Here is a 10,217-nt window from a genome sequence, read left to right as displayed (position 1 = left end):
AAATCCAAGTACAATAATTAAAAAGTACTCTAAAAGGGTATTTTTGGAGGTTTTATATACGAGCGGTACTCCCTTAGCTTCCATAAAAATTATTGCAAATTTTTAAAAAATTATGTATTGCATCTGAGGGGTTGGAGGGCATGACAATGTAACTCTGAAGAGGACAGCAGAGGAGAATTAGAAATCTGCACTTAAACAGTGATCCTTATTAAATATACGTAACATAAAATGTTAACTTCATGGAGTGCTGTTATATTTATTCCAATGTACTAAAATTTTATGACAAATAGAAGGCAGAACACATGATAAGTTTGGGAAATTTACAATAAATGATAAAACTTTAGTAGGGTGTCAGACAACTAAGAGATTCAGATCAGTATAGTCAAACAAAAATGTTCAGCTGAAGCACAAATGGGTGCCCTCCGAGGGAATAGTTGACTATATATGATACAAAGAGTCCCGGTCAAACTGAAGTCAATAACGATCTGGAGATTAAATTTTCCAGAGGCTAGAGTCATACACACTGGAAAAGAATATGTTTCTAATCAGGACATTGACCTAAACACAACTATATTTAACTTCTTCTTCAATTAATTTTTCTCTACTATGTCAGAGAGGTGTACTGCACTGATGATTGTACTTTTTAATTTCAGTTTGCAATTCACCAAGTAAATTACCCCAGCCCACATGCAACAAGACTTGGACACTGTAGAAGCTTGCTCAGATATATGGTGTGAATATTAATTGCTATTTAAGTACTGGGCAGTGTAACTTCCAGGAAAACAGAGCACAATTACCTTCCTATGAAATCAATGTAACCTTTCCAGTGAGGTCTACAGCCAGAAACTAAATGGTTCATAAAACTGCAATAAAGAAAACTATACAAGATCCTATGTTTTATAAATCAGTACACTGAATACAAACGCAAAGCTGTACATGTTATCGGTTAAGCCACAATTTGAGTTTTATCTTTTTTCCCCTGACATTTTGGAAATTATATCAAGATAGTAGAGAGAATACAGAAGAAAATCAGCAAGATCATATGAATGGGAAAGTTTAGTTATAAGGACAAACCACACATATTCATATTCTTTCATTGTTTCACAGTCAACTAAAGATATCTGACTCAGTAAATTACAATAATAATAAAAATCATAAAGGACTATAAAATAGAAAGGAAAATAACTACATTCAATGATGTATGATCCCATATTTGGAAGGCATAAATTAAAAAATAACAATACCAAAATAACAAAGTGAAAACGAAGAATTATCGAACTCAAAGCTGTTCGATGGAAATAGTCATAAATGCATAATCTATAAAAGCCTTTAATGGGAGAAGGGGAGGAAAAGGAAGGAGCGAGCACTGAGACACGGTGGATGTGCAATGGGTCAAATGGCTTGCTTTTGCAGAATTCTACATATCATAATTATCTGTACAGTTTCACTGATCTAACAGTTATAAAAGTGGTCAATAACACAGAAATTAATAGAAAATAGTTTTCTGCAATACCATTCTATGGTAAACAAATGAGTACAAACAGATTTCACTGTAATCAAGTAACAGTTGTACATTATTAATAATATCCATGAACAGAACTTTCTGATCATGCAAAACAGTAATTCTCACTAGATTATTCATAGATAAAGGTTTCAATTTCTTCCTTGATGGGTACTTCCGATCTCTCACAATGTGCATGAATCTCACATTCACAGTTTCTGAACTTTGATATTTCTGCCTTGGCTTTTCGCCATTGCTTATTAATGTCCATTATTTTTTCCCCAATATACCGATTGACTTTATTTAATCGCTTATGGATCTCATTGTCATCTTTGGCATCTTGTCGTATTCTGTTCAGCAATTGTTCTGTAGAAGAAAAAGAATTTTACTTAAGTTTCATCAATAAAATAAGCAAGTATAAAACATCAACCCAGAGTTTTAATTTGTAGGAATTTGTTTTTTGAAAACAGAAATACAGTTCATCAGCTTAGCTCAGTGGCCACATTCTTGTCACTGACTCAGTTGAGATTATGCTCAACTCCAGTACATAAGGTTGAAATTTAGGCTGACAGTCCAGCATAATTTTGAAGGATTAATGCACTGTCAGTGAAGCTGCTTTTCAGATCAGATGCAAAATTATAACCTCTTCTACCTATTTGGAGCTATGTAAAATGATGGCATTCTGCAATGAGAGGGGCAAGGGAACTCACCCACATGATATTCACTTTTACTGTCTCTTGTGGGAACTTATGCCTGCTGCATTTGCCTACAAGAATTGTGTGCTTAAGTTAACAAATAATTAATTGGTGGAGAAGTAGTGGCGGTGATTTTGCCACAGCAGTTGTTTGGTTGAGCGAATGAGTCTCAGTGAAGAGAGACTGTTGTACCTTTGGATCACTGGCCTTTGGTTACACATTATGACATTGGTGCTAGTCAGGTGGTGGTTGGTGAGTATTCTCACTTTTTTATAGTTCATAAAACTTGGGGGAACAGATGACATTATATTTTAAGGGGCGTTTTCTAAATTAAGGGTATGGCAGTTGACATCATTCCTGTGTTGTATGGCTCATAGTTTGTGGGATTTCCAATTTGCTCCTTACGGTCTGGATAATTACACCTGCAGGAGGTGCCTCTGGTTCAGCCAGCTTGAATGCTGGGTTTCAGTGCTCAAGCACCAACTGGAGGCACTGTGTTGGACAGCAAGTTTTTAAGATGTGGTTATTCTGCAGCTTAAGAAAAGGCAGTCAGAGAAACAATGGGTGACCACCAGTCAAGTGAAAGTAAGCAGTCACGAAACCTCAGCTGCATCTGTCTCCAAAACCATTTCTCCATGTAAGAAAGCGGTGCAGGTATATGCATCTCTGAACAGTCAAATCCAAGATCATGGTACAGTGGGTGACACAACTACACGAGGGTAGAGAAGCAAGAGTCCAAGGGCAATAGTGATAGGAAACTTAATGGTGAGGACAATAAACAGGCACTTCTGTGGTCATAAATGTGAATCCTGAGTGGTTTAACAACTCCCTGGCGTCAGGGTCAAGGATGTCACAGAACAGTTGCAGGTCATTCTAAAGGGGGAGGGTAAACAGCCAGAAGTCGTGGTGGTCCATATTGGTACTAATGATGCAGGCAAAAAGGATGAGTCCTGAGAGAGAAAGGTGCAGCAACACAGAGAATGAAAACTGTCAATCCAGTAGGCAGAACAGACAAGGTACAATAAAGGAATACATGGCTAAACTGCACCTATTTTAATGCAAAGAGTCCAATGAGTAAAGCAGAAGGACTCAGCATTGATCAGAATATGGGAATACGACATTGTTGTTATCAGAAAGACATGCTTGAAAGAAAGACGGGACTGGAAATTCAGCATTGCAGGGTTTAGAATCATAACATTGGTTAAAGTACGATCAGATCAGATCTCTATTAGTTACATGTACATCGAAACACACAGTGAAATGCATCTTTTGCTTAGAGTGCTCTGCGGGCAGCCCACAAGTGTCACCACACTTCCGGCGCCAACATAGCATGCCCACAACTTCCTAACCCGTACGTCTTTGGAATGTGGGAGGAAACCGGAGCACCCGGAGGAAACCCACGCAGACACGGGGAGAACGTACCAACTCCTTACAGACAGCGGCGGTAATTGAACCCGGGTCACTGGCGCTGTAATAGCGTTACACTAACCGCTACACTACCGTGCCTGCCCACACGGTATAAATGCATAGAGGGGGTGAAAAAAGTGTGTCCAGGAGAGTCTTTCAAGCCAGTAGGTAGATAACTCCACTCTTGCAGTTATGGTCATCATCTCCAAAATGCTTTCCTACTGCATTCACTAAGGTTAGTCCAGTACTGCCCCTTCTCTAGAACCTTAGTGAATGCAGCAGGAAAGCATTTTGGAGATGATGACCATAACTGCAAGTTTCAACATAGTTATATAAGGAGATAAGGATGGTCCAGGAATTAAGGTCCTGAATTGGGAGAAGGCCAGTTTTAATATCATAAGACAGGATCTGACAAGAATAGATTGGGAGCAGCTACTTGTAGTAAATCTACATCCGACATGTGGGAGTCATTCAAAAGTGAAATACTAAGGGCTCAAAGCCAATTTGTTCCTGCAAAGGTGACAGGTAAGGACAGCAAGTACAAGGATTCCTGGATGTTAAGGGATATTTACCATTGGATTAAAAAAAGGACATAAATGGCAGGTATACAGAACTGAAAAAATGAAAGAGCCTTTATAGAAAGTGTATGGGTGGGGGGGAGATAATACTTAAAAAAAGAGCAGAGAGGGGCATGAAATATTACTACTAGACAAGAAAATCCCAAAGCATTTTGTAAGTATGTTAAGGGCAAGAGGGTAACTAGGGAAAGAGAAGAAACCAAAGGGACCAAAGTGGCAACCTGTGCTGATGCAGGGTCTCAACCCCAAATGTCAACTTACATCTCTAGCCTCCACAGATGTTGCTAAACCCAATGAGTTCTTCCAGTGTTTGATGGACACACTGAGGCAGTGTGTTTGATGTAGTACATGTGCACTTCACTAGGTCCCACACAGGAAATTGGTACTAAAAAGGTTAGAGCCCACGGGACCCAAGGCAAGTTGACAAATTGAGTCCAAAATTGGCTTAGTAATAGGAGGTAGAGGTGATGGTGGAGGGTTGCTTTTGTGACCAGAAACCTGTGAAAAGTGATTCACCACAGGGACTGGTGGTGGGACCCTTATTGTTTACTATGTACACTAATAATTTAGATGTGAGTGCAGGAGGTATGATTAGTACATTTGCAGATAACACAAAAATTGGTTATCTGCAATTTTTGACAGAGAATAGTTGTGACGGAGGAGAATAGTTGTAAGGCTAAGCGGAGGGGGGCAAAAGGGAAAGAGTTTAGAAAGGAGTCTGAGAAACCAACAGAGTGGTTGCAATCTGAAGGCACTGCTGAGTGTGTTACGGAGACAGGCACTCTCACAATTAATCTTAATATTAATAGCATCTAGATAAGCACTTGAATCGCCAAAGCTATCAAACCAACTTGGTTACAAACCAAGTGCTAGCAAATGGGATTAAGTTATATGAGTACTTGGTCGGCATGGACACAGTGGACTTAAGGGCCTGTTTCTGTGCTGTATGATTCTATGACAATGACCACTTGAGACACCTGGAGGTATTGAAAGGTGTTTAAATGGAAATTCTTCAACGGCAAAGGAAATAACAAATGATGCATAAAAGAATAAAATCAATTAAAAGCCGAGCAGACAACAAACATTAAGTGACAGAAAAATTAAAGCAAAAGAACTTACAAAACACTAGTAACTTGCATGTGGAAAGAGGTTTAAAACAATAAATAAAATCATAAAATTAGAAATGGTAATAACTTAGATTTCTCATTTCAAGCCTGGTTAAATAACACAGTCTCTGGTTAAGGCAGGGGTATTTTTTTGCCAGAAAGGAACAGCTTCGAACAGTATCTTTCATCTCTCATGTGACATACTTATGAAATTTATGAAACAGGTCTGTGAACATGGTGGGGTGGGTAGGGGGTGTTGAGGGAGCAAATTGTTTATTTGATGACTGCTACAGTTAAAGCACAGCACAGCAATGCTAGTTACCTGTTCAAGATTAAGTTACAGAAAATGAAGACAGAAGTTCAACCAAAATAATAAAAAGTGCTCCTATAAAGCACCTGTGAGAGCCCAAATGTACTAATCTTGGATCTGTGAAGATTGCAGATGATGCTAGCTGTCTTGCCAAAAATAGTCAAAATTATGTCAAGACAATGCGAGCACTTTGTTAAATGACTGAACACACCAGTGATCAATATACACATTGCAGCTGCAGCATAGTGTGCAGATCTTCATAACCATTACGGTTAATCAAGCCATTGAACTAAAATGACTGTAAAAGCTCCAAAACCAGAAGCAAACCTTTCAGATAAGTGCAGTCTGAAGTTGCTTGTATCATAGTGGCAGCAGATACATTTTGTATTTAGCTGTGTACTTGAAACACCATGGCATAAAAGACCATGGGCCAAATGCTGGGGAATGGGATTATTATACAGGAGGTACTTGAGAACCAGACCTGCACAGTGATCCAAGGGGCCTGTTTCCAATGCTATATGACTCTAAAATTGGTAGTGTAGCGGTTAGCATAATGCTATTACAGCGCCAGCCACCCGGGTTCAATTCCAGCCACTGTCTGTAGGGAGTTTGTACGTTCTCCCTGTACCTGCGTGGGCTTCCTCCGAGTGCTCCAGTTTCCTCCCACATTTCAAAGACGTACGGGTTAGGAAGTTGTGGGCATGTCATGTTGGTGCCGGAAGCGTGGCGACACCTGTGGGCTGCCCCCAGAACACTATGCAAAAGATGTATTTCACTGTGTGTTTCGATGTACATGTGACTAATAAAGATGTCTTATCTTACCAACGGCTACAAAAGGAGAAATCCACATTAAAATAAACAATCTGGATAAAATGGATTTCTCAATTCTGATGGCTTTATTTTTCCTTGATTGCTGGTGATACTATGAGTGTCTCTTGTACATGTTGTTGAACTAGACTGTCTAGAACTTGCACAGTAAATAACAAGGCCCTGGGGAGGATTGTAGAACAGCGAGACCCAGCGGTGCAAGTGCATAGTTCCCTGAAAATGGCAAGACAAGGTAAATGAGATGGTGAAGGCAAGATGACACACCTGCCTTCATCAGAGGGAGCATTGAGTAGAAAAGTTGGGATGTCATATTGACGCTGTACAAAACGTTGGTGAGACCGCACTTAGAATACAGTAGGCCGTTTGGTCACCTGGGTATAGGAAGAATGTCATTAAACTGGAAAGGGTGCAGAAAAGATTCACGAGGATGTTGCTGGGATTGGAGGGCTTGAGCTTACAAGGAGAGACTGGATAAGCTGGGGCTTTTTTTTCCCCTGGAGCTGAGGAGGCTGGGAATGACCTTATGGAGGTTTATAAAAATCACGAGAGGCATAGAAAAAGTGAATGGTCACAGTCTTTTCCCAGGGTAGGGGAGTCTAAAACTAGAGGGCATAGGTTTAAAGTGAAGGGGGAAAGATTTAGAAGGGTATTTGAGTGGCAGGTTTTCCCCCAGAGGGTGGTGGGTATATGGAATGAGCTGCTAGAGGAAGTGGTAGAGGCGGGTACAATTACAATGTTTAAAAGACATTTGGACAGGATCATGGACAGGAAAGAGTTAGGGGGATATGGGCCAAAAGCAGGCAAATGGGACTAGCTCACGAAGGCACCATGGTCAGCATGGACAAGTTGGGCTGAAGGGCCTGTTTCTGTGACTGCACAAAGCACGACCAACATTTGCCTCCTGTTACACATAAATGACAAAACTGACTTCAAAACTGCACGTTCCCTGGCAAGGTAAAAGCAGATATACATACCACACACTGCAACACCTCCAACCCCATGATCTAAACAGTAGCATTTTAAACACCAAAAGGCATTCATGAGAAGGGTCTATGCTATTCAAATCTTTGCCCTACAAGGCTCTCTTTTGCTTCCCAGATCCAGCAGTCTACTTCTGCCAACTGGGCTTCTTAAAGATTTTACTGAAGAAGAACCTAGGTATTCCTCAGCAGATGGATCTGCTTCCAGGATACCAACTGGAAGAGTACTATGCAGCACGCATACCGAGTCTACCAAGCCACCTCAGATCCATCTACAAGCAAGGCTCTAAAAACAGATAGGGAGGCAAGCATCATGGAATGCCAGCTGAATCTTTATAGAAAAACTGGGTTTAAGATCTCTCTCATCTTCCTAACAGACCAAGATTCCAACATGGTATAGTTTTTCTTTAGAAACTGGGTTATACAAGACACGTTAAGGATGATTTATAGATCTCCCATTAATTGTTCTTAGGTTTTCTATTAACTGTTGGGCATTTATTTTTCATTATTTTGTGGGACACGACTGTCTAATTTATAGGCCCACTCTTGAGAAGGTGCCCATGAACTATAGACTCCAATTATAAAAGCTACTTCTATATTAAATAATTATGAAAATTAAACTATTTTCAACAATCAAAAACATGGGATGAAGCTGCCACTTGGAATAACATTCACTTTCCGTCCTACGTTGAGCTAGCTGTGTTTTGGGCTGTAATGGAAAGGAGTAATGGTTTGTTTGATCAGAGCAGAAGGAAGATGCTGTCAGCGGTTGACGCACAAATGGGGCAGAAGAAGTTCCCCAGGACGTGACAAGGGATAACCTTGATCAAACCACGTGCCACTCAACGACACTGCCCTCCATTACAAACTTGAGGGGGGGACATTATCACAGTAAACTCCCTCTGCAAGAACCGTTAAATTGAGACTATCTAAACTCAAGCTAGACTGAAAGTTGTAATTCCAGACCAGCCGCTGAAAGGATTCCCCTCACTCACCAACATCCACCACCACACACAACCCACATCCCCCCGAGCTGACAGTTGCTTATGTAAAGATAGGAAAGGAGTTGTAATGCCTTCATCTTCACCTTCCGCATATCCCATCACCAATGATTTCAAACACATTTTTCAGGCATAACTATTTATTGCTCTCCTTTCAATTTAAAATGTTGTATTTGTTGCTCATAGTGCAAAAGAATGGGGATACTAAAGGCACGTTGGTTAATTGCCTTGCAGAACATCTCCATTCAGCTCAAAGATGTACCCAAACTTCCGCTTGTATGTCACAACAACTCTTCAGCATACTCTGACCTCTCACTTCTTGCTCTTCTACACTGTAGGAATGAAGACCAAGACAAGTTCAAAGAGCAATACCACATCTTCTGAATAAGTAGCTTACAGCGATACAGACCAGGCACTGGAGGTCAACAATTTTGCCATCATCATTTATACTTCAAGTCCAAGCTTTTGTTTCTTTACTTTTCCAATACCATCCTCTTGCCTTGCAAAATGTTCCCTCTTGCCTTTTAATGCTTGATAAAGTTCTAATAAATTGTCACCGACCTAAAATCTTAACAATTTCTTTCTTCATATGTTGTCTTTGCCTTAAAATTTCCAGTAATTTTATATCATTTGCAAATTTGCCTAGCATACAAGATCTTAATTAGTAAGTAGCTTCAAATGTTTTTTTTTATTCTGAAGAGAACAGTTTGATAAAATAAGCACATCGAAGTCATATATGATCTTTATTTGGTCTTCAAAACAAATTCAGAATGGTGCTGATTATATTGTGTCTGTGAATTTTGTTGAAAATATAATTTACAAATGCAAAGCTTAATATCTGAAAATTAATGGAACCTTCATAGGTAACGTTCATATGGGCAAAAGATAGCAAGTACATCAAATAAAACAAACTAGACTTACCTTTAATAATCTGTACTTTGTAGGGAGAAAGTGGTGGTTTAGGAGATGATTTTGTTGAATTGCATGCAATTCCAGTGACACTTCTGTCCTTCAGGGTATCTACTCCCCACACAGCTACAGCCAAACACTTTGTAAACCTTGAATCACTTGGCTGACGTTTCACTGTTTCCCACTTGTCCTCATCAATCCATATATTAGCTCCAATGTGAACCTATAAACAAAGTGTTAGAACCTGTAAATTCAGCTTGCATATGCAATACATATAAAGTATTTCTGTTACATAAACCTATTACCTTTCCGTCCTGAACAGAGTAAACACTGGGCTGAGCCATAGCAATGGCTTGCGTTGCAGCCCACGGACCTGGCACCATACTGTTTCCATTTTCAGTCTGACTATCCAGATGATCAGAAGTACTTGGAGCTGGAAGAAGAGGATGAGGACTTTTCTTACAAGGATAAATTCTTTGTTGCATATTCAAATGGTCCTGCAGAATTGAAGTTACTGGAGGACTGGAAATTAGCTGGTGGGCAGATGCGTTATCAATCAACTCCTCTTCGGGATTGGAACCATGGTACTGTTCTGGTACTGAAAATGGAAAAACATGGAAATAAATTTTAATAGTTAATCAAAAACTAATTCAAGAACTAATGATTACCGCATTAATTGTTTTTAATTATGGTATGGACATGAATAAAGCAAAAGACAATAGAACAATCTATATTAGCTGCAGATATAAAAGAAAAAAATTTGAAAACAAGATTGATGACAAACAATTTAAATAGGACAAGGAGAAAATAGAAGGATGGAATAGATGACTAAATGACCATAAAATTCTTAACGGCCACAGCAGTTTGAACGCAGCACTACTAATAACAAAATCTTTCTAAGT

General features: G+C 39.5%; 1 protein-coding gene across 2 annotated transcripts in view; it reads right to left on the bottom strand.

The window, feature by feature from the left end:
• Nucleotides 1-240: 240 nt before the first annotated feature.
• The window catches only part of bend5 (BEN domain containing 5), a 30,157-nt gene continuing 20,180 nt past the window's right edge, over nt 241-10,217 (bottom strand). The window contains exons 4-6 of one of the 2 annotated variants that reach the window (XM_052023105.1): nt 9,621-9,913; nt 9,328-9,538; nt 241-1,867 (exon numbers count right to left, since the gene is read on the bottom strand). In XM_052023105.1, coding sequence (XP_051879065.1) covers nt 1,635-1,867; nt 9,328-9,538; nt 9,621-9,913 — 737 coding nt within the window. In that variant the 3' untranslated portion in view covers nt 241-1,634. Of the gene's footprint in view, nt 1,868-8,554; nt 8,739-9,327; nt 9,539-9,620; nt 9,914-10,217 lie in introns of those variants that run through there. The other variant, XM_052023104.1, reaches the window with a different exon arrangement.

Source organism: Pristis pectinata, chromosome 9 (assembly GCF_009764475.1).
Source record: "Pristis pectinata isolate sPriPec2 chromosome 9, sPriPec2.1.pri, whole genome shotgun sequence".
Lineage (NCBI taxonomy): Eukaryota > Metazoa > Chordata > Chondrichthyes > Rhinopristiformes > Pristidae > Pristis > Pristis pectinata.
Note: the sequence above shows the minus strand (reverse complement) of the source record. Positions and strands in the feature narration are given on the sequence as shown.